Source organism: Bufo gargarizans, chromosome 4, assembly GCF_014858855.1.
Source record: "Bufo gargarizans isolate SCDJY-AF-19 chromosome 4, ASM1485885v1, whole genome shotgun sequence".
NCBI classification, from domain to species: Eukaryota; Metazoa; Chordata; class Amphibia; order Anura; family Bufonidae; genus Bufo; species Bufo gargarizans.
In genome coordinates, this window is record NC_058083.1 from 266,969,770 (window position 1) to 266,995,914 (window position 26,145).

The 26,145-nt window shown below is 42.7% G+C and overlaps 1 protein-coding gene across 2 annotated transcripts in view; it reads right to left on the minus strand.

Moving 5' to 3' along the window:
- UBE3D (ubiquitin protein ligase E3D) overlaps positions 1-26,145 on the minus strand; it is a 217,278-nt gene that overhangs the window by 88,818 nt on the left and 102,315 nt on the right. For both annotated transcript variants that reach the window (XM_044289798.1, XM_044289797.1), the window contains exon 8: positions 19,211-19,377. In XM_044289798.1, coding sequence (XP_044145733.1) covers positions 19,211-19,377 — 167 coding nt within the window. The remainder of the gene's footprint in view (positions 1-19,210; positions 19,378-26,145) is intronic.

Sequence of the window (26,145 nt, forward strand, 5' to 3'; positions counted from 1 at the left end):
CCCACAGATTCTACAAATGGCCATGTTCACCTCCTCCGGCGGCTTAAAAAACTGCCACACTGCCGAGTAGGTGATTTTACCCCCAACACTTCGCACTGACTGACTGCCACCGACGCTATTTCCGTGAACCCCTGCACCACTACTTTCCGGGCAGGTAGGCTCCTGCGAAGCGGGTGGTCTACCCTGGGCACGTTTGGCTCCCGACTTCCCACTGCTGCCACCCTGCTGACTCCCGGCAATGATAGCGACTTGCCTCACCGGCAAGCTGCAACCCTCTTTTCCTGATGATGATGAAGCCCCTAATTCACACGGCTCCCAAGTGCAATCAGTTACATCAACATCATCGAATACTGTCTGCATGTCACTGATGTCCTTCTCAAGGGGCTCTGGGTCAGGAGACTGATCGCTCACAACACCAGCTCCCAAACCACTCCTCATCACTATTTGCCCGCCTACCGGAGGAAGCGGCGGATGTCTCCTCCTCATCTTGGCTGACCAGTAGCTGCTGACTTCTAGTAGCTCGTCCTCGCTGTATAGTGGAGCTGAGCACACAGCATATAATACTTCTCTGGCTGAGGTAACGGAAAAGGACAAAGGCAGGTTGAGGACAGGTGATGGCACAGGGCCTGCTCCTGGGCCATGCCAACTAAGGGTTGTGTCTGACAAACCCACGACTCTTGGCTGGGGGTGTCTGATGTCACTTGGTACAAAGTGGATGACCGAGTCAACCATTCAAGAACAGCTGGGTTGCTGGGCAAGACACGACCGCTAGATGACAACGGGAGCTCATGCCTTTTGCTGCGACTCCTGCTGCCACTCCCCTTTACTCTGCTGCAACCTGTGCCTGCACCAGAAACATTTAGGCCTCTGCAATTCCCTTGTGCAGGGCCTGGCACTTCTCTGACTGAGTTCACACGGGCGAGATTTCCGCTCGGGTGCAATGCGGGAGGTGAACGCGTTGCACCCGCACTGAATCTGGACCCATTCATTTCTATGGGGATGTGCACATGAGCTGTGATTTTCACGCATCACTTATGCATTGCGTGGACCATGTGATATGACGTCACCACAGTTCCTTTAGCCGGCAGCTCATGATTAAAGAAGTAAGAAGAGACCGGCAGCTACGCGATCAAGAGGAGAAGGTGAGTAAATTATTTTTTATTTTTTAACCCTCAATTGACCACCTTCTAAGCATTCTGTATTAAAGAATGCTATTATTTTCCCTTATAACCATGTTATAAGGGAAAATAATACAGTGAATAGACTGTCATCTTCGCAACCATGCGTGAAAATCGCACCGCATCCGCACTTGATTGCGGATGCCTGCAGTTTTCACTCAGCCCCATTCACTTCTATGGGGCCTGCGTTGCGTGATAAACGCACAATATAGAGCATGCTGCGATTTTCACGCAACGCATTAATTGTGATGCGTGAAAATCACAGCTCATGTGCACAAAAAAAACCCGTAGAAAACAAAAACAACACACACATTAGATATTAACGCGTCCGTAGCGACCGGCTCTATAAAATTATCACATGATTCACCCTGTCAAGTAAACACCGTAAAAAAAAAAAAATCGTGCCAAAAATAGTCAACTTAAATCACAAAAAGTGCAATACCAAGAGATCAAAAAGTCATATGTACCCCAAAATAGTACCAATCAAACCATTACTTCTGATTTTTTTTCTTTCAAAATTGCTTTTATCGTGTAAAACCAAAATATATATAAAAAAACAGACATAAACAGAGATATCGCCGTGTCCGTATCAAACTGCTCTATAAAAATATCACATGAACCACGCCGTCAGGTGAACACCGTAAAAATAAATAAATAAAAACTGTGCCAAAAAATCCATTTTCTGTCACCTTACACCACAAAAAGTGTAATACCAAGCGAACAAAAAGTTATGTACCCCAAAATAGTACAATAGACAATCGTACAAAAAATATAAAAAATATGGCTTTCAGAAAATGGAGACACAAAAACATGATTGTTTTTCTTTCAAAAATGCTTTTATTGTGTAATACCAAAATAAATATAAAATAAATAGACAAATTAGGTATCACCGCGTCTATAACAACCTGCCCGAAAAAGTGTTATATTGACAGATCAAAAAATCACATGCACCCAAAAATGGTACAAAAAAAAGTCAACTCTTCCCACAAAAAAAAGCCCTACACAGAACGATTGGCAGAAAAATTAAATAAATATGGCTTTCAGAAAATGGAGACACAAAAACATGACTTTTTTTCCAACTGAAACAAAAGGAAAATAAAAGTAGACATATTTGGTACAGCCTGCTCTTTACAAATAGAACATGATCTAACCTGTCAGGTGAATGCCGTAAAAAAATAAAAATAACAGACATTTTTTGGTTACCTTGTCTCACTAAAATCGTGATATAGAGCAATCCAAAATCATATGTACCTCAAAATAGTAACAATAAAACTGTCACCAATCCCATAATTTCTAAAATGGGGTCACTTTTTGGGAGTTTCCACTGAAGTGGTGCATCAGGGTGGTCTTTAAATGTCATATGGCAACTTAAAATATCCCAGTGAAATCTGCCCTCCAAAATCTATGTTACTCCTTTCCTTCTGCGCCCTACCGTGTCCCATACAGTAATTTACAGCTGCATATGGGGTGTTTCTGTAAACTGCAGAATCAGGGTAATAAATATTGAGTTCTTTGGCTGTTATCCCTTGATGAGTTACAGGAAAAAATTGATCAAAATGGAAAATCTGCCCAAAAAAGTGAAATGTAAAAATGCGGGTGACGTGCGGGAAAAGATGCGGGTGCATTGCAGGATAATGCGCGAGTTTTCCCTGCGAGTGCAAAGCGTTTTAATGCGTGCGTGAGAAAAATCGGCATGTTTGGTACCCAGACCCGAACTTCTTCACAGAAGTTCGGGTTTGGGATCGGTGTTCTGTAGATTTTATTATTTTCCCTTATAACATGGTTATAAGGGAAAATAATAGCATTCTTAATTCAGAATGCTTAGTAAAATGTCCATTCAGGGGTTAAAAATAATAAACAAATTTAACTCACCCCATCCACTTGGTCCTGTAGCGGATCTTCTCTTCTTTCTACTTTCTTCAGGACCTGGCTAAAGGACCTTTGATGACATCACTGCGCTGACCATGTGATGGATCATGTGATGTACCATGTGATGAGCGCAGTGATGTCATCAAAGGTCCTTTAGCCAGGTCCTGAAGCAAGAAGAAGAGATCCGCTACGCGACCAAGTGGATGGGGGGAGTAAAATTTGTTTATTATTTTTAACCCCTCAATGGACATTTTACTAAGCATTCTGTATTAAGAATGCTATTATTTTCTCTTATAACCTTGGTATAAGGGAAAATAATAAAGATCGGGTCCCCATCCCAATCGTCACCTAGCAACCATGGGTGAAAATTGCACGGCATCTGCACTTGCTTGCGGATGCTTGCGATTTTCACGCAGCCTCATTTACTTCTTTGGGCCCTGCGTTGCGTGGAAAACGCACAATGTAGAACATGCTGCGATTTTCACGCAACGCACAAGTGATGCGTGAAAATCACTGCTCATGTGCACAGCCCCATTGAAGTGAATGGGTCCGGATTCAGTGCGGGTGCAATGCATTCACCTCACGCATTGCCCCCGCATGGAAAACTCGCCCGTGTGAAAGGGGCCTTAACAAACTTTGTAAAATCAGTTGTGAATACTTTGAGGGGTGTAGCTTCTAAAATGAAGTAATTTATGGGTGGTTTCCTCTATGTAAGCCCCACAAAGTGACTTCATAACTGAAAGTGGGTTTTGGAAATTTTCTTCTAAAATTCTAAGCCTTATAACATCCTACAAAATGATGCAGACATAAACGTGGACATATGGGAAATGTAAAGTAATAACTCTTTATGATGTATTACCTTAAAAGCAGGGAAATTCAAATTTTTTTATTTCCAAATTTTTCCAAATTGTCTATAAATTTAGGAATTGTTTAATAAATCAAGGTGAAATGTATTGACTTAAATTTTCCACCATCATGAAGTACAATGTACTGCAAACAATCTCAGAATGGTTTGGATAAGTAAAAGAATTCCAAAGTTATTTCCACATAAAGTGACACGTCAAATTTCCCAAAAACGGTCTGGTCCTTAAGGTGAAAAATGGCAAGGTTTTTGGGATTAAAGGAAATATGTCAACCATTTCCACCTTTCAAATCTACTGACAGGGGAAGACAGATGAGGGGCTATGCAGTAGGTGATCCTGCTTCTTTGATAACCGATGAGAAGTCTTGAGGCCCTGAAACCTCAATCACAAGTTACATGGGGGTGGTCCCTTGATGTGCTGTGTCCTAGGCTCTTTCCACTGAAGACTCCCCAAGCTCTTTCCTCTGAGACATAGCTTTAGGCTACTTTCACATTTGCGGCAGTGTGATCCGGCAGGCAGTTGCATCGTCGGAACTGCCTGCCGTATCTGCCAATCTGGATGTGACTGAAAGCATTTGTGAGACGCATCCGGATGCATATCCGTCTCACAAATGCATTGCAAGAACGGAGCTTGTCATGCGGACAGACGGATCCGTCTTGTATCTTATTTTCACATTTTTACCGGTCTGCACATGCGCAGACCGGAAGGACGGATCTGGCATTCCGGTATTTTGAATGCCGGATCCGGCACTAATACATTCCTATGGGGAAAAATGCAGGATCCGGCATTCAGGCAAGTCTTCCTCTTTTTTTTTCCGCCGGAGATAAAACCGTAGCATGCTACGGTTTTCTCTTTTGCCTGATCAGTCAAAATGACTGAACGGAAGACATCCTGATGCATCCTGAACGGATTGCTCTCCATTCAAAATGCATGGGGATATGCCTGATCAGTTCTTTTCCGGTATAGAGCCCCTGTGACGGAACTCTATGCTGGAAAAGAAAAACGCTAGTGTGAAAGTACCCTTAGTGGTCTCATGGCTGGATATCAGAGCCGTGATCGAGAGCAGAGGGAAGCGGCTGGAAAGTCTTCACTGCAGAGAGCCTGGGACATGAAGGAACCGCCTCCATGGCACTTGTGATTGTGGGGTCAGAGGCATTATAACTTCTTCTCCGTCTTTCAACAAGCATGAGCATTCACCAAAGTATATTTAAACAGTTTTACCTCTCATTTATCTACCTCTCACCCTTCAAAACTGATGATAGACACCCATTATTGGATATTTGCATACTGATTCATGAAGCAGGTTTGCCTGATGTAGATAGTGTAGCTGTGTAGAAAGTTCCCACTACAGCCAGCTGTTTGCCAGTGACATAGCGTAAAGGGTTCCTTCATTAAACTTTTAATATATCTTAGTGACATATCAAAAGTTTAGATAGTGGGGATCTACACGTTGAGACCCCCGAAATATCTAGGAGAGAAGGGCTTGCTTTCCCTCCTTGCTGCATGAGTCTGTCTTGCAATGAGGAGAGAGAGCGCACCAAGCTAGTGCTCCTCTCCCCTCGTTCTAGAGATCAGTGGGGGTCTCGGCACTCAGACGCCCACCTATCTAAACTTTTGATATGCCCCTATTAGATTGGTGGTGGGCCAACCGTAGGTACAAGAACATGGGCCACCACTGAATGAATGAAACGGCTGGTTGAGCATGTGCTGTTACATTCATTTCTATGGGACTACTGGAACTTGAGAATGAATGGAGCAGCACGGCACATGCTTAACCAGCTGCTCCATTCATTTTATGGTAGGTGGCCCCCTTACTCATGATCAGTGGGGGTCCTGTTAGGACAACTTATTTATTAGTATTACCATTTGTATTTCATCCACCGGAACAAACCAAACCCAATAAGTAACACTGCTTTTATTATAAAAAATAAAAGTTTTTGCTACTCATGAGTTAATCTTTTAAGATTTCTATTTCGTGTTCTCAATATCAAGATAAAGTTTGAGTACTTCAGAGATGCATTCAACTTTAGGCACGAGGGATTTATCCAGGAAATATAATAGTTGGTCTTATTGATCTGAAGTGCTGCCGGGAAATATCTAGAAGTTTAATGATAATGTTTGATATAATCCTCATTATTAATGGTAAATCCAAGCCTTATATCATGGTGTTGGTGAAGGTGCCTCTCCCAGATAATTCTAAATCAGAACCTTTCAGAAAATATTCCTGCTTTGATTTCTTCCTCTCGTTTTGTCACTTCTAGTGTACCAGGGATGGGGTCTGTCTTTCGTTAATCTCTTCTGTGCAATGCTAAACATACAGGGAAATAGTTTACTTTTCATAAGGATTTAAATAAATAATCCCAAATCCCTATAGGCCTCGTTATGGTACCCTCATACACATTTCCACTTGTATTGGAGCTCAAATAAAAGTGTCTACCTTGCAATTTGAGCTCCTGCTGACTCGTTTAGCCTTAAGGAAGTATTGAAATTCACGTTGCTCATTATTGCGAGCAGTTTTAAGCAGTCTATTGTGATAAATCATTGTGAGGGATGTCAAATGAAAGATTCTTCTGAAACAAAAATAAACCCATTTTGAAAACATAGGTTTTTAGAGAATGTTCAAACTTTTGCGGAGGAGGGGGAGGGGGGGGGGTGCTTTTTTTAGTCACAGTAATGGCCACTGACTCTAAATACTGCTCCCGAGAAATGATAACAGGAATAGAATTGAGAAGAGACCAATTCAAATGGTAATTTTCAGAGAGGTAAGCAGAAAACACAACATTATAAGAAAAACAGCATTTGCTTGGCTTCTGTCATTCAGAGTTTATTTCCATTTTGTTCACTATAATGTAACATAATGCTATAGAACGCTTACAAATATTTTCTCAAAAATCAAAGAAAAACATGATTTACAGCAAATGATGACAAAGAATAAATTATATGCAGATTCTTTAATCTGCCGTTCAATTAAAATGTGTCGGTTTCTTTACGGTCTATTCATATTTCTAGCTTGAAATATCAGATGTAACCCTCAGAGACATCTGCACACTGGCACATATTGATGTGTCTATTTCTAAGGTCTAAGTGGTGGACATTGTGTAATTTTGGTACAGTTTGGCACAAGGCACTTCATCTTACTTAATTGGAAACAGGGCTTCCTTTATTTTTTTTGTATTATTATTTTTTATTTGGGGGGGGGAGAGAGAGGTTAGTTTCACATATCACATTCCCCAAGTTGAACCAACACTCAGGGCCAAAGTGGTGGTGGAGGTGGGGGGGGTGTGCAAACAGAGCAATTGCCCAGGGCCCCATGCTGAGCTGCCCAGGCACATGTGGAAAAGAGCTGGTGGCCGCATCTGAGAAGAGCAGAGACAGCACAGCAAGAAGCGCTGGTCCCTGGTCTGCCGCCCACTGTAACCCGCAGGGTCCTTATGCTGTAGTGAGGAGCTAGGTGCTGCATCCATAGCACCGGCTTCACAGCAGTCAGGCCTTGGCGCCGCCCGCTTCCTCTATCTCTCCTGAGGCCCTGCACTGTGAATGTAATGGCCTCCTCTGCTCCTGTGGCTTACTGGTCCAGAATGTCACCCTCTAATCACCTGACATGTGCTGCTGGCCCCTCTCTCCTCTCTGTGCTGCATTACAAGGGCTGCTTGTTGGCAGACATATCCTGATAGTCCAAAGTTTGGTGAGAAGACAGCCTGCAGAGAATATACAGGACCTGTCCTCTGCACCCCCCTTCTCCCCCCCAATCCCCCCCCCCCCCCCCCCCCCCCCCACTGTAGCGTTTTTTTTTTTTTTTTACTATTTGCAGTCTGGAACACAGTTGTCTAAATATAATTTCTGATTATTTAAGTAAGTCTCCTGGGCAAACCTGCTAAGGAAAGCACACTTAGGGCTCATGCACACAAACGAGTGAATGGGTCCGCTTCTATGATATGGTGAGCACACGGTCGGTGCCCAAAAATTGCAGGCGAGCAAAGGCCCTTAGGCTGAGTTCACACTTCAGTTATTTCCATCAATTATTGTGAGCCAAAACCAGGTGCAGGTCAAAAACACAGGACAGGAGGAAATCCCTCCATTGTACATTATCCCTGTGGAGGCTTTACTACTGGTTTGGGCTCACAATAACTGATGGAAATAACTGACCAAATAACTGAAGTGTGAACTGGGCCTTGCCCGTTTCCTGACACTGGCTCTCGGCTCCAGTGCTCTCCGACCTCTACTCAGGTCAATGGATGTCATCATCCATTTTGATGCTGCCTGCAACCAATCGTGGGCCACGGAGGCGACTTCTCCCCTGGCGTCAAGTGAATAAATGTGACTGTTGATATAGTACTTCAGAATTTGGGTCCCCGCTTTTAATTTCGCCCAGGGCCACATTTTGTCTAAAACTGGCCCTGCCAACACTCATGGGGAAACGGGTCGAGCCAGTATAGAGATTTATTAGGGTGTTACTAGGGGTGGGGTCCAGTATTTTCCCCCTGCGGGTGAGCTGCAACTTTAGGGTACCAAGGGAGCAATGTAGGGTCCTCCCTGCCTTTGACTACTTTAGTATTTCTCTAAGTAAACATCTGCTCTACTCCCACCGTGGTACCCCTTTCTGCACTCCTTGATTTTACACATATTTTAGGTTGTGTTTTAGGCCCCAATATTTAATTTTATATATCTATTTAATAAAAGTTATGAGTCAGCTTCTGTGCCTTCCACGACTCTCCACTGCCTGCCTCAGTTGTAGTGTGATGAACAATTTAATTTATACATTGAGAAGAGGAATAACAGAAGAATGACAAAGAGGTACAAGTACTTACTAAAATAGAGAGGTCAGGAGAGACGTCACTTCCTCTATAAACGGTAGCTATCATTAAAGGGGAACTCAAAAGAAAATGTGTTCCATTAAGGAATTCCATGTATCAGTCTCTCTTGTTCTTTTTCTTGTTGCTTCTTCAGAGACACATTTTTTTCTACTTGAGCTTGAGTCAGTCACACTTACTGGATGATTTAACTACCATACATTGCCTGTTCCAACCAGGATCTGCACATGTGGGACACAGACTTCTATCACAATTATTATCACTTTTATATGGGCTGTGCAGACTAGGGCTATCAATTTGTGTTGTTCTTCTCTGAATGATGCCGAACAGACCCACTAACTATAATGGTGCCCGATCGGTTTCAGTTTAGCAATCTGCACTCTTTTAGAAGCAATAAAGTACTCCATGCAGGCCTTTTTTGTCCACTGTTTTTGAAGGAATCTGTGATGGAGGCCCTGAGTGATGCAGTTGTGAACCTAGAGTTACACGGTTATGGTGAAGATCTCAGTTCAGCCTCCTTGGCTTGATATTTACATGTATAATCTCTAAATTTATTTAGTAGAATAAAGGGGTGAAATCTGAAATTCACAATGTTTAATGGCAGGTAGGCAAGAAACTATATTACTTGGAAGGAAGTAGAATACACAAAAAAGAAGACCCAAGCTTCAATGTGCTATGATTGAAAGTTGAACTTCCACAATTTCTAAGGCCTCATTCACATGGTCAGTTTTCTTGATCAGTATTTGAAAGCCAAAAACAGGAGCAGGAACAAAACACAGAAGCGGAACACATCTTACCATTATATTTTCTCCCTAGAGATTGGATTACGAATACTGATGCAAAATATTGGCCAAAGTAATCATGTGTAAAAGTGGCATGAGGCTCTAACCATGCCACATTTATAGGCCATGGAAGAAGAATACATTTGGTTACCAAAGTAAAGAACAACTATACAAATGTATTATGTGACGTGCCCATAGGTTTCTATGTGACGAATGCATGGCAAAGAGTTTTCCTCAATTTTTCTAGTTTTATAGGAGTTGTACAAAATGTAAAACAACATAATTACATAGTTGATAAGGTTGAAAAAAAAATCACAGGACCATGAAGGCCAGATGATATTGAATCATCCAGAAGAAGGCAAAGAACCTTATAAGGCAGATGTGAATTGCCCCATATGGATGGGGGGGGGGGAATCTGTTGCAACTGTACATATGGTAATCTGAATAAATCCCTGAATCAACAATCCATCTTCATGCCTTCTTTCTTTCAAAAGTAGGTCCGCACCTGTCTACAGATTATTCATTTTGTTAAAGCTCAGCTCTATACACATCAGAGCTGCAATATCAGACAGAATCCAATGGACAAGTGTGGCCTTGTTTCTGGAAGACAGCAGACATGTTTTCTAATCCCAAACAACCTATCTAATCTGGTAGATGCATAGTCCTTGTCTTTCTACTGTACTTTAGACTGAGTTTTTGTGGGTACTGATAGAGATTTCTGGAAGGTAAGGAACATGCCACTTCCCCTATAAAATATATTATGACGTTTCACATATTTATATATAATATTGGCGTACGCAAAACATATAAATAGGTAATCTTCAAAGGGATTGTCTACTTCAGGATGGTTCACCGTTCTGGAGAACTGCCAACCATCTACTGGAAACCAATAAACCTGAAAGGGCGTGGCCAGCAGCCACAATGGCTGGACGTGTTTGAAGGAGCTCCGCAGCAAGCCCTAAAGTACAGGATTAATCCTGACCTCACATAGCCACTGGACGTCTAAAAGACCCCGGGTTCAGCCCTGCTGCACATAAGAAGCCTGCACTCACTGATCGCAAGTCGTAGGGAGCACTGAGAGAGCAGCGCTGGGAGCTGGGATGGGAGTGGACCGCGTGCAAAACAAGAGAAGCACGAACGGCAGCCAGACAGCGCGCCCACTCGCATTACACCTGGTGAGGCACAGGGGAGAAACGGGTAGTGAAGGGTGAGATACCCTGTGGGACGAGAACAGTCCAAACACACTCACTGGCCCCTGCAGTTTCCCGCCAGTCGGCCATTTTAGCTGCTCCCCTGCAGTGAGAGGAGGAGGGAGGGAGCTCAGCTAGCGGAAAGCGCTTGTGTCTGCACCACTATCTAAACCTCCCTACCTCACACAACACAGCTATAAGCTCCTGGATTAAGCCACTAGAGTTACAATTGCATACTGTCCTAACATATATACAGACTGTTGGGGCATATATAAATGACCAAGATTCACCTGGAACTGTATACTAGCACATTAGCAGCAGTCTCACTATAAGGGCTCATGCACACGACAGTATGGCTTTTTTAGTGTTTTGCGGTCCGTTTTTTACGGATCAATTGTTCCATTTTTTGTTTCCGTTGTGTTTCTGTTTCCTTTTTTCAGTATGCCATATACAGTATACAGTAATTACATAGCAAAAATTGGGCTGGGCATAACATTTTCAATAGATGGTTCAGCAAAAACGGAACGGATACGGAAGACATACGGATGCATCTCCGTATGTGTTCCGTTTTTTTTGCGGACCTATTGACTTGAATGGAGCCAAGCATCGTGATTTGCGGACAAGAATAGGACATGTTCTATCTTTTCACGGTACGGAAATACTGAAACAGAATGCACACGGAGACACTTCAGTTTTTTTTTGCTGAACCATTGAAATAAATGGTTCAGTATATGTACCGCATACTGAACTAAAAAAACGGCCAGTATACTGAACGCAAAATACTGTTGTGTGCATGAGCCCTAAGAGACATCATATTGTGCGTCCCAGAGCCTTGGATTAAACTCTACATAATCGATTAATATCCTAATATAAGAATGAGGCCGCAAAAAACACAAAGTGCCGCAGAACAATTGCGAGTTTGCCAGGCAACCAGAGGAAGGTACGCGGTCGCCTTTGCCGCAGCGTAACATTCATACTAGAGCAAGCACTGCATCAAATGTAATAGCCCTTATAATACCCTCTGAGGAAAATAATGAAGAGATCAGTCTTAAACAAGTATCCACCCAAGTCCTAAAAGCCATCACCACATGCAAGACATCCCTCACAGGGAAATTAGATGAGGTCAAGATTGATCTGGGACTACTACGCCAAGACCTGCATAATCTGCGAGAGAGAGTTCAACATGCTGAAGAATGTATATCACGCATAGAGGACACCACGGCCACTGTCCCTAGATCTATTTCAGATCTTAATGCCAAAGTGGAGACATGGAGGCAGAAAGCAGATGACCTAGAAAACAGACTCCGTAGGAACAACATCAGAATTATTGGCTTGCCTGAAAGAGCAAAGTGACACTCACCGGACTAATTTATAGAAAAATGGATGAAAAAACTTTTCCCGGATGCAAATTTCTATCAAAGAGTCACAGGTCCCAGCAAAACCTCCCCCACCTGTGGCCCTACCTTGGCCCATGCTGGCAAGATTCCTCAACTGCAAAGACAGGGACAAGATATTGACCTACCTAGAAGACGGCAAGAAATCAAATTCGACAATACTAGAGTCTCCATCTTTCTGAATTTCTTCATAGAACTACAGAAATAACGTGTCACTTTTATGGAAGTCAAGAGACGACTGAGAGAGGCTAATATCCCTTACTCCATGGCCTATCCTGTAAGACTCAGAGTGGTGGACGGTGACAGAGCGGTCTTCTTTACCTCACCTGGAGAAGTCTCTGAATGGCTGGGCCCATGACGCAGATCTCCAAGACGCTGAAAGCATTGACAACTTCTTGGGACTGCTTATCTGACAAAGTCATCAGTCTGGTTTGGCTTAGTTGAAATATGTTAGAAACATTCAATAGCAGCTTCTTGATAATACATAGATTCAATTCAGATGTTGGTATAGGGCTTTAACAACGGCATGTATGTACTAAAATGGCTACATCACAACTGTAGTTGTGGCCTGCATGCTTCTGCCAACCATCACCAAAGGCAGAGGCATCCCAGTTCAACTGGCCTTCAGTCTGGATTAAGACAATGTTCCAGACTTATTTTCACATTTGCTAAAACACAAAATTAAGACAGTTGTGTTACAGTACTCTTCTACACCCACTGAATTAGGCTTCACTCCTGATTCTACATTTCCACCCTGGATTCCATGGCTGAACTAAAAATGTTATCATGGAATGTCAGGGGATCGGGTACGCCACAAAAAAGATCCATGGTACTAGCTTTTATTAGGAATCATAGTCTGCAAAGTCTGTGCCTCCAAGAGACGCATCTTATAGCCAACATTTCTAAGGTCCTAAAAAAGGCCTGGGTTCAATGGGCTACACATTTCCATCACACCTCTTCTTCTAGAGGGGTGTCCCTATTTGTACACAAACAACTATGCTGGGAGGTAAAAGACCTAGTCATTGATTCAGAAGGCACATATGTCTTTGTATACTCTCTTATTGACAACGTACAATACACGTTATTAGGCATTTATTATCCTCCCCCTGGCTCTACGCAGGTGTTACACCTGGCAGCCACCTTTGTAGCTACGTATCCACATGCTAGGGTACTTTGCATGGGAGACTTAAATATGATGCTAGATCCTTTTTAGGAACAATTTTAAGATGCAGCTGACCGGAGGAGTGTTGGTGGCCTTTCACTACTTAGTAGATTCCTGATGGAATTTAGATGGGCAGACCTCTGGAGAATCAATCATCCCAGAGACAGGGAGTACTCTGTATAGAATGAATATACACCCGTTATGGCTGAATCTTCTGGGATCGGTGGATGGGACTCCCTATCAATTAACTGAGTTTCTGGAAATACATAGGGAGGAATCTAACCTGACGCTAGTGTGGGACATCTTGACAGCATTTCTCCGCGGGTCACTACATTCCAGCATCTCCTATATTAAAAAAAGATACCAAAAGCTCGGAGCTGGAGCTTAAATTGCAGTGTACCACTCTGGAGCAGCAATATATCCGACAACTGAATTCAACAGGATTGCTTGGCTCCACGCGGGTAGACATTACCTAGCTATCCTCAAAGATAAAGCAGATAGGAAACTTGTTCTTTATGAAACAGACAGCGTTTGAGTTTGAGGAAACCAGCCAGCCAAACTACTGGCTCAACTAATTCGACATGACTTGCCTTCTTCAGCATTTTTAGGAATTATAAACTCTGCAGTGCAGGAATGTTGCACACAGGAGCCACATATCTAGATGGTATAACTTTCCCTAAACTTACCACACTACAAAGTACCCAGTTAGATCAGCCAATCTCCCTGAAGGAAATAACACAGGCCATATCAGACCTTAATAATGGGAAGTCTCATGGCCCTGATGGGCTCCCCAAAGTAGTATATGCCAAATACGCAGACGTGTTGGCTCCTCAACTGCTAGCCACCCTTCACTCGGAAGGGGCATCTGCCAGACTCATTTATGAAAGCCACTATAATACTTTTACTCAAACCCGATAAAGAACCCCTAGATTGTAGCTCTTATAGGCATATTGCTCTGTTAAATGTGGACTACAAAATCCTAACCAGAATCTTGGCCACTCATCTTAATCTGGTAATCTTATCTCTGATCCACCAGGACCAGACAGGTTTTATGCCCGGGAAGTCCACTACAGAGAATATTAGACGGGTTCAAGTGGTTTTACAAGTGGGCTATTCCCTGAATGAAGATTGGGCCCTAGCCTCACTAGATGCCGCCAAGGCATTCAATTCCATCAAATGGGCCTATCTGATTGTCTGCTTGCGGGAGTTTGGGTTCGGCCCACAGTTCGCCAGATGGATCAACATGTTATATAGTAGACGGGTAAGCAGACTGCTGATAAATGGGGAATTATCTGACAGTTTCACCCTTCATAGAGGCACAAGACAGGGCTACCCACTGTCACCACTTTTGTTTTCTTTGGCAGTCGAGACACTGGCAATCAGGGTGAGGAGTAGTAACAATATAACAGGGGTGATCTTGGGAGAGAGAGAGAGGGGCTCGTATAGGATTATATGCGGACAATATGGTTCTATATATGTCCACGCCTGACACACAATGGTTTTGATGGATGAGTTTGGGGAGTTCTCGGGCCTAAGAATAAACTGGGAGAAATCAGTATACATGCCTCTGGATAGGGCAGATTGGACGGGTTCTTCCCATAGAACGACTAAAAGTGGTAGACACATTTAAATACCTGGGAGTAAATATTACTAAAAGACATACTCAGGCCATGTCACTTAAAGTGTAACTGTCGTTTCATTTTTTATTCCCTAATGGTATAGTACACCCTGCTGTATAAGTGCTTTTGTGATTTAAAATTTGATCATTTTCAGTTTTACCTGCTAATAACTCCCACAAATGCAAGCTACTTTCCTATTCAGCAGCTCTCATCTCACAGCATTGCCATGTGCAGTCCGTCTTCTCAGTATTATAACAAGAGACGGATGAGCTCTGGGAGGAGGAGCTCAGCGCTGACAGCCTGGAGCTGGGCTGAGGCAGAAAGTGGAGGGGGGAGGGCGGCTTTAGATGGTGATATCTTCTCAATGGAAGCAGCTAGAAATATGGTCATACAAGACCAGAGGAGAAATCACTCTTCGAAATTGAGTCGGGAATAATCGCGGGTAAAATCTGCTTTAACTTTCAGCTTCATTCACAGCATCCCCATTTCTATAATTGATATCTTCCACTGTACTGAACAGATTTATGTCATTCTGGTATTGTCTGAAAGCTTGGAATGCCAGCTTTCAGACAATACAAAGCCCATATTACTAGATTTCTAGTATAAGCAGCTAAAGGCCCCCTCCCCCTGTCAGTCTGGAAGAGAATGAGGGACAGCTGGCTATTAAGAGGAAAATAAATGCTTAATGATTTAATATAATTGCAGGGCTCGTCTCTGGTTAGCTGTATGTGAGGATACACACTGCTCTGGATACTGTGGGAAGTTATCTACGTTCTTATTGGTCCTGCTAGTTCATGTGAGGAAAGCAAAGGCTTATGGGAAGTGAGGGAAATACAGGATGGCCCCAAGGAAGAGCAAAGATCATCACAGGAAGAGCAGCAGAGGCCATCTTAGGAAGTTGCTGAAATAGAGGCACAGATAAATATGGTTGCTAAGGGCTGAATACAGACATCAGAGAGGTAAACCTAGCTGAAAAATGCAGCTTCATGAATATCTTGAGCCAACCCAAAAACAAAACCAATAACCCCAAAGAAAAATGGGAGACACACATATAAAATATAGGTAATTTATTAAGAGACGATCACATAACAAACAATACAGGTCCTTCTCAAAAAATTAGCATATTGTGATAAAGTTCATTATTTTCTGTAATGTACTGATAAACATTAGACTTTCATATATTTTAGATTCATTACACACAACTGAAGTAGTTCAAGCCTTTTATTGTTTTAATATTGATGATTTTGGCATACAGCTCATGAAAACCTAAAATTCCTATCTAAAAAAATTTGCATATTTCATCCGACCAATAAAAGAAAAGTGTTTTTAATACAAAAAAAAGTCAACCTTTAAATAATTATGTTCAATTATGCACTCAATACTTGGTCGGGAATCCTTTTGCAGAAATGACGGCTTCAATGCAGCGTGGCATGGAGGCAATCGGCCTGTGGCACTGCTGAGGTGTTATGGAGGCCCAGGATGCTTCGATAGCGGCCTTAAGCTCATCCAGAGTTTTGGGTCTTGCGTCTCTCAACTTTCTCTTCCCAATATCCCACAGATTCTCTATGGGGTTCAGGTCAGGAGAGTTGGCAGGCCAATTGAGCACAGTAATACCATGGTCAGTAAACCATTTACCAGTGGTTTTGGCACTGTGAGCAGGTGCCAGGTCGTGCTGAAAAATGAAATCTTCATCTCCATAAAGCTTTTCAGCAGATGGAAGCATGAATTCCCCAGGTCAAGCCACTTTTGAACCAGAAACAGCGGCAGAAGCGCCTGACCTGGGCTACAGAGAAGCAGCACTGGACTGTTGCTCAGTGGTCCAAAGTACTTTTTTCGGATGAAAGCAAATTTTGCATGTCATTCGGAAATCAAGGTGCCAGAGTCTGGAGGAAGACTGGGGAGAGGGAAATGCCAAAATGCCTGAAGTCCAGTGTCAAGTACCCACAGTCAGTGATGGTCTGGGGTGCCATGTCAGCTTCTGGTGTTGGTCCGCTGTGTTTTATCAAGGGCAGGGTCAATGCAGCTAGCTATCAGAGATTGTGGAGCACTTCATGCTTGCATCTGCTGAAAAGCTTTATGGAGATGAAGATTTCATTTTTCAGCACGACCTGGCACCTGCTCACAGTGCCAAAACCACTGGTAAATGGTTTACTGACCATGGTATTACTGTGCTCAATTGGCCTGCCAACGCTCCTGACCTGAACCCCATAGAGAATCTGTGGGATATTGGGAAGAGAAAGTTGAGAGACGCAAGACCGAACACTCTGGATGAGCTTAAGGCCGCTATCGAAGCATCCTGGGCCTCCATAACACCTCAGCAGTGCCACAGGCTGATTGCCTCCATGCCACGCCGCATTGAAGCAGTCATTTCTGCAAAAGGATTCCCGACCAAGTATTGAGTGCATAACTGAATATAATTATTTGAAGGTTGACTTTTTTTGTATTAAAAACACTTTTCTTTTATTGGTCGGATGAAATATGCTAATTTTTTTAGATAGGAATTTAGGAAATTTGGGTTTTCATGAGCTGTATGCCAAAATCATCAATATTAAAACAATAAAAGGCTTGAACTACTTCAGTTGTGTGTAATGAATCTAAAATATATGAAAGTCTAATGTTTATCAGTACATTACAGAAAATAATGAACTTTATCACAATATGCTAATTTTTTTAGAAGGACCTGTATATGAGACATAAGGCACAAGTGTACAGGAGGGAGGGAGACCTCATGTAAGGAGGTCAGATAGGAGGTCAACCTCTCTCCCAAACACCCAGCTGGCAGGGAAAAAGATGTCACAGCCCTAGGTATACATCAGCATGAAAATTGTGAGAACTGTAGGTTCACTCAAAGTAACATGTACTGGAATGTATGTTGCATGCACAGAAAGATAAATGAAAAAATGTACAAATAGCACAAGGCAAACTAGCCCACCCAAAAACCTGGGATGGCCGCATAAGGTATGCACATAGCCATTGAACTGTACAATACAGACAGAGGCAAGTGTGCCAAGTGCAGGTGGTAATAGAGATATAAAAAGAAATGTAACAACTTTTGCATTCAACACGTTGGGATCGCATCATCTTGACGCAGTCATAGTATTGCTTCAGTCATACTAGAGGTTACATCGATGTATGGACTGGATTACCGTATGTTTGAAATTTCTTTAGGGGTCAAGTGATAAATCACTCAACTATTCTAATATTGGTATTTATATGTTGCTATTTGATTGATCGCTGCTATATTACTTTTTAGCCATCATATATTTTAGGTCGAATATTTATTGTACTTGTGGTCCATTATTTATTTATATTTATTTTAATTTATATATCTATTAAATTACAAGATGGTTCCAGCATCCTGAGAGTGCCCAGTTTTTTTTCTAGATTTTACATACACATTTCAAGTGGACAGGGTGAGTCCCCTTTACTGTGAGCACCTCAATTGGCCATAGTCGGTCCTGTGCGCCACATAAATTCTTATTTGGGATCATTACATGTCAACATTCTTAAGGGAAGCGCTATTTAAAGGCACATAAGTGCATCGCTCTGAGATGGTACAGTGTCATTACACCGAATTTATCCGTGTAGAAAACGCAGATAAACCAGATACTGCCGTATACGGGGTTAGTATATAAACATCGTAATAAACTTCAAAAATTTTAAAAGGTCTGGGGTGTTTGGTGTAATTCACCTCATACTCTATACTCAGCTAAGACTACGGCAAGCCTCATCAACGGCCCATGGAACCATGGATCAATCGGCGTAGTGGGATCACCTAATGTATTGTATAACACAACCTCAGCTAGGATAAAGGGACATTTTCAGCAGTGCAGTGGGCAATTAACTGATTGATTGAAGGAATTAATAGCTAGGATAATTGTTTATTATTGATATCTTGAAATGTAGCAGAAGTGTATGTATTTGTTGTTGATTTATATATGTCAATAAAAAAGTTTTAAAAAAATAACCTCGTTCAGTTAAATACTAAAATTAGTTCTTGCACCCATTTCACAAAAATGCTATCCTAGCTAGAGAAAAATTGCAATAGAAAACCACACGCATATGTGCACAACAGGACTAAATTACCCGGTGAAACATAATGCCTTTTCTTAATGAGCAAACATCATATCCCAATGGATTATTGAAGCATAATTCTTTGACAAAGTCACTTTCAAGTAGCTTTTGAAAAAAGGAACATAATCCTTGCTTAGAACTAGTGGTGACACAACACATCCATACATGAGAAGAACTGAACAGAACTGGGATGATTTACGTCTATCTTAAGTATAAAATTAAAAGAAATAGGAATAAAGTAACCAAAATGAAGATAAAAAATACCTACTCTGTGTTGGTGTTGTCAACACATGGCATGTATAGGACCCTTGCAACATTCTGAACTTCTGGAGTGTTTTTTGAATCAGGAGATGGACTTCCAGAGAAAAAGCAGGAATCGACACGTCCAGATTTTATTAGTTCCACTAACACCGTGTCAACGTTCAACAGCCAAAGCTAAAAGAAAAGGGTTAAAATGACTAAAGGCACATAAGTCTTCTAATGTTAAGGGGTGACACAGCATGAGCAATCATTCAGCAGCAAGGACAATTGGACATTTTCAGTTAATCACAATTGTGGTTGGTTTCTTATACTAAAAACACACAAAATAAAATTCCTATAGTAGATGCTATATAAATACATTTTGAAATATTATTCTTCTGTGGCAAATTATTTAGCACATTAGGCTACTTTCACACTAGCGTTCGATCGGATCCGTTCTGAACGGATCCGATCATAATAATGCAGACGGAGGCTCCGTTCAGGACGGATCTGTCTGCATTATTTTTAGCATATAACAGCTAAGTGTGAAAATAGCCTCGTACGGATCCGTTCAGACTTTCAATGTAAAGTCAATGGGGGACGGATCCGCCTGAAGATTGAGCCATATTGTGGCATCTTCAAACGGATCCGTCCCCATTGACTTACATTGTAAGTCTGGACGGATCCGCACGGATCCGCACGCCTCCGCACGGCCAGGCGGACACCCGAACGCTGCAAGCAGCGTTCAGCTGTCCGCCTGTCCGTGCGGAGGCGAGCGGAGCGGAGGCTGAACGCCGCCAGACTGATGCAGTCTGAGCGGATCCGCTCCATTCAGACTGCATCAGGGCTGGACGGCGGCGTTCGGGTCCGCTCGTGAGCCCCTTCAAACGGAGCTCACGAGCGGACCGACGAACGCTAGTGTGAAAGTAGCCTTATAAGGGTCACAATTATGAAAAAAAAAGTCATCCAGCAGATGAGGGGTAAACTAATAGGCAATAAGAGCCCCAACTACACGTCATCTCTAACAACCAAGAGTCTATAAGTGATTGGCATCCCAGTGAAAGGAGCTTCTTGGAGGCATATTATGAGCAGTTTTCTTTAAAGGCTATGTACACCTTTGGGAACAATTTTTTATGACTGCATTTTACTAATTTTTGCGCTAAAAATAATTTTTGCAATTGGTGTTTATTAAAAATATTGAGCCACTCTGTCACAAAGGATTAACTGTTTCTCTAGCTGTGTGCATCCTAATTTCACTTTGTGCCGGTCATCTAATAAACCTCTCTAAATTACTAAGAGGTCATAGACACTTATTTAAGCCACATTCATATTGGTAATTAAGGAATGAGTGTTTATAAGGTCACAGAGCAGAGATAAGGAGCTCCCTGCCTCACTGAGCAGAGAGAAAGTTCAGATCCTGCTAGTAGAGCATCTCAGCTCTATACTGAATTGTGGGGGCGACCCCTTTAAAACCCACTAGTATAACCATTTATGGGTATCTACAGTAGAAAGTAAACTGTTTTACAGTACTTTATGAAGTCCTTGGTGTTTTCTCTGTTTTGCTGCAATACAACCTGGAATCAAGATTTATTTATAACCAAGACAAAAACACAGACATTTAATGTGCACAAGTATTCACCTCTGAAAGTCAATACAAATCTCTAGAGTTACAGTATGTTTAGTACATCTAGACACTGGGATTTTTGCCCATTCTTCCAGGAAAAGCTGCTCCAACTCCTTCCAGTCACACTACTCACAAAAAGCTATGGATATTTGGCTTGTGGGTGAAATTTCAAGATGAACCTAAAATGCACCCTAACCTTTACGGGTGAACTATATGTGACCATCTCTAAACTTTTGAATGTACATGTCCAATTGTTCAATGCTTCGGTACTTTTTGCACCACTTGCTGTCCTGTAACAAGGAGCTTAACAGCAAAAATTCACAACAGGTGTTTGATCCATGAATCTCCCAATACATTTCGCAGTTCAATTAGCATTGGTATTTAAAGAGGCCTCCTCATCATGCTGTTCACATTTTGACATCATGAGACCAAGATGACACCTAACCATTGATCAACAGTACCTCGCCATTGCGAGGCTTCAAGCAGGATGTTCTCAGACAAAAGTGGCCACTGCGCTTAGAGTGTCATCAGCAGGTTGCAATGGAGATACAGAGAGACTGGAAAAGTCACAGAAAGGCACAGAGGTGGACATCCTTTGGCAACATCCCACACTGATGACCGCTTCATTGTGAACAATGCCCTGTGAAACCAGATGATGAATGCCACACAACTCCAGGCACATTGAAGGGAGGTGAGAGGCACCCAAGTGTCACGTAAGACCATTCAAAACCGCTTACATCAGCGTGGTCTGCGCGCTTGAAGACCTAAAGGGTACCCGATCACAGACGGCATAGTTTTGCATGGGCCAGGTAGCATTTACGCTGCTCACTGATGAACGTCGATTCAGGGTGAGCAGAAATGATGGCTGCCAACAATGTTAGAGACGTCAAAGAGAGTGGTATGCATCAGCCACTGTTGGCACCAGACGAGCCTTTGATGCTGGTGGTGTTACAGTGTGGGCAGGTGTGTCTAGTCAATACAGAACTGCCCTACACTTTGTGAATAATACAGTGACAAGCCCATACAACTTGAGTAACTTCCTTAATCCAGTTATTGTGCCTCTGCATGAACAACACAGGCCAAATTTCATCTTCATTAGAGAACGGCTGCTGGAGACTGGGGTTCCTCAAATGGAGTGGCCTGCACTTTCTCCAGACCTGAATCCCATTGAAAACCTATGGGATCAGCTGAGTCGTCGTGTAGAGGCTCGTAACGCTGTACCCCAGAACCTCAATGACCTGAGGGCTACCTTTTCAAAAAAAGAGTGGGAAGCCATGCCCCAGCAGACAATAAGTCGACTTGTAAACAGCATGAGACATCGTTGTCAAGCTGTAATTGATACTCAAGGCCACATGACAAGTTATTGAGACTTTGACATTTTTTTGTAGGGGTGTAGCTTTAGCAGATGAGACTTAATCCCAGTCTCAAAGGTCTGGAACACTGAAACAGGTGTTCCTCAAGCATTGCCCTGTATTTACTGCCATCTTTTTTTTCTTCAATCCTGACAAGTTTTCCAGTCCCTGTTAAAAATCATCCCCACATCACGACACTGCCACCACCATGCTTTACTGTGGGAATGGTGTTCCTGGGCTGATGGGAAGTGTTGGGTTTATGCCACACACAACTTTTCTCATGATAATCTCATTTGACCAGAGAACCTTCCTACATGTTTTTTTTTTTTTTTGTGGAATTTTTTTTTTTTTGTGGAAGTTTTTTTTTCTGATATATTTTATCATGTTTTTATTTCAGCCGAATTCAGCAGTGTTTTATCTCTTCCATAAAGTACCAAAAGATATTTCCATCTCGCTGTGGATTTTTGGAGTTCCTTGTGTGTTATCACTGTATTTTGGTGGGCGGCCTTCTCTTTTCAGTTTTGTGCCATATTCTTTCCCTATTGTTATAACACATACATATATTGGTGCTAGCCTGGATGTTCAATATTCAGGAAATATTCCTGTAACCCAACCCTGATGTATACTTATCCACAAACTTGTCTCTGGCATGTTTGGAGAGCTTCCTTTCAGATCAGGTGTATTTATACGCACACTATGTGACACTTTGGCGTTACACAGCAGGACCTCATTCAATTAAATATTTGACTTTCAAAGTTAATTGAGTGGACCAGACCTGTCACGAACCGGCAGGTGTGAACCCACTGTGCTACGTGTCCTACCTCCTCTAAGGGCGTTGTCTAAGTGAACCCCTGGATCTTCACAGTACCCCTGATGGTGAGGAAAGACTTTCCCAAGAGGAACACCAGGTCGCTACCTCTTGAGGAGGATAGGTACACGAGGCAGCTGGTCCAGGCGGACCAGGAGGTATCTGAGAAAGGTACCATTGGTGCAGGACGGAAGGATGAGGCATGAGCGTAGTCAGACAGGCAAAAGGACAGGCCAGACGGCACAGGTACAGGTCAGGCAATCCAGGTCGGCAACAGGAGAGTCAAGTCAAGCAGAAAGGGATCTAACAGGTAGCAGAGTCCAGGAATACAGATAAGAGTCAGGAACACTAGCAGAAATCAGGATCATTAGCAGGACACAAGGACCTTGACACTGAGGCATCTGGGAAGGGGGGTGAGTCACTTATATATGCGCAGGAGAGCTTGGACAGGTCAGCGAGGTCACATGACCTAACCCATACAGCCCAGGAAGAGACGCGCGCTGACCGTAAAGGAATAGCTGCAGGAAACAAACAGTAAGCATGCTGTGGCCGGGGCTGAGAGCAAACTGTGGAGCGGATCCCAGAACAACAGCACCCACGTGGACAGTGCCCAGGACTGCAGCGGTGAATGGGAAGCACCGGCCGCAGATCACCGCTGAACACGGCGCCTGAAACCGCGGCGGTAAGCAGGGGAACAGCGGTGCACAGCAACCTCTGTTACAAGACCTTATTTGGAAGTGTCATAGCAAAGGGAGTGAATACATATGCACTCACAATGTTTTAGTATTTACGTATTTTTTTATTCTACTGTAACAATTAGAAATATTTTGTCAGGTCAATTACATAAAATCTGATTCAAAATCCATTTAATTTGACAGTAATGCAACAAAACAGAAAAAAAAAATACCATTGTATGTGTGTCTCATGACATTATCTACATATGCCACGTCATCTTGCAATTATGAACTACGGTATACTTTTATTATACAGTATATTTGACAATAAATGTTTTTTTGACCTATAACACTCTTAGCATTGTCCCTGTAAGTGAGGCTATACAGTATATGCAGCAAGCATCAAACACTTGAGAAGGTTGTTATTGACCAAGTGAAAAATTTGTCCATATATAGACAGCATCTGCTATTTCCTTCTTCTGACTGTTCAAATATATAAAATGAAGCAAAGCTGGGAGAATGGATAACAAATTAAAGAAACAACATATTAAAAGGGATTTTCCTTGGCCAGTAATACTTGGGTCTCATTGTGAAAAATAAGCTGCGGTGACATTGTACTGTACTAGTGATTGTAGATGGCGATTACATATTCTGGACTATAATAAACTACCTTCCCCCCCCCATACACCAGAAAAGCCTCAAGAAAGAATCCAATGATGGAATAGTTGGTTATAAAATGAAAGTTGCCGTTTATCAGGGAATAGCGTAAAGGCAATTAAAATGCAACTGCAGGCAAATAGACAGCAACCGATGCTAGATGTAACAGAGCTGTGCAGTTATGTGTTACTTATAAGTATACTCAAAGTGGATGACATACTGGTACAATGACAACTATTCTATGCAAGAAAGTTATGAGGCATCAGTAATGATGGGGCTTGGAAACCGTAAAACATGCGGGATTTATACATTCTAAAGGGGTTGTCTGGGTTTAGAGCTGGACGTAAGCTCCCCTTTACTCATTTACCATGGCTGAGTGGAGCATCGGAGCATTTCTTGCTCGGATGCTCCCCCTTGCCTTGCGCTGCATTGCGTAAGGCAATGGCTTTTTCTGTACTTCCGGTACGCATCACAAGGGTATGCTAGGCGGAACACCTAGCAGTGAGCCTGGTAAAGTCACTGACACAAATGGGTGGTCTTTGGCAATGCCCTAGGCTGTTTTACAGGCTACAGCTGCGCTAAAGACTGCCCATTAGTGCTGGTGACCTCACTACTAGGTGGAAGCCTCCGCCTAGCATACGGAGAAAAAGCCGGGTACATCACCGGTAGAAAACAAACAGCCCTTGTCCTGCACTTTGCTAGAAATGCTCCAATCAGACATGGTAAATGAGTTTAGGGGAGCTTAAGTTGAACCCTGACAACCCCTTTAATTGGACAATTTTCTCAGACTGGTGGGGGTTTAGTACTGTGCACTTGCCCAATGAAATCTGTATAAGATGAAGTTATTCATAAATGGTTAACTGGCCAAAAATCATGGAGTCATGGACAGAGCAGCCCCTAGATACTGCAATGTGGAAAGTGGCTGATCATTTTTCTGATTTTTCATCAGTAAGCCCGTTTCCCATTGAAGGTGTATGGCCATAGCAATTTGTCCAGTCAGTTTTCATTGACTTTTTTTTTTTATTAACTGTATTTTAATTTTAACCTTGCCCCCCACCCCCCAACAGTCGCATCAAAGTCGGAACCCCCCCCCCCCCCCCCCAAAATATCACATTTTTATTGTACAGTTTGAAAATATGTCTAAAGTAAATAATATAGTTGCCACATAATTCAGATGACTGAGGCATAACAAATTTTAGACTTGAAAAAGAACCTATCACACAGTGAAAGCCAGATATCCCTCAAAGGAAGGAAAACCGAGCAAAGGGGTGTCCCCATTACAGAGATCACCAAATCCACCATATTAAGTGGCCCCTATGTCAAGATCCCGCTCTTTTACAAGCTTTAAGGATGGTGGATTTGGTGATCTTTGTAATGGGGACACCCTTTTGCTCGGTTTTCCTTCCTTTGAGGGATATCCGGCTTTCACTAAGTTGAAGACCCAAAACTGGGGCTCCACCGTTATTTTGCATATCACTGTTTCCCAGGGAGCTTTGCACTTTGGATTGTTATGTCAAGACTCTTAAATGATGCTCCACAGTGTTTTCTGTAGCTGGTCTCCCTAAGATCAGCCATTGTTTTGTTTGAGTAGTCTCCGAGGCATTGCTCCCGGTTAGCCAGAATCCTACTCCACACTGATGAGGGGCAACACCCCGAAACAGCTGTCTGTGGATTGATAACTGGCTTAGGTCTTCCCCATCACATCCTTAAAGCTTGTAAAAGAGCGGGATCTTGACATAGGGGCCACTTAATATGGTGGATTTGGTGATCTCTGTAATGGGGACACCCCTTTGCTCGGTTTTCCTTCCTTTGAGGGATATCTGGCTTTCACTGTGTTGAAGACCCATA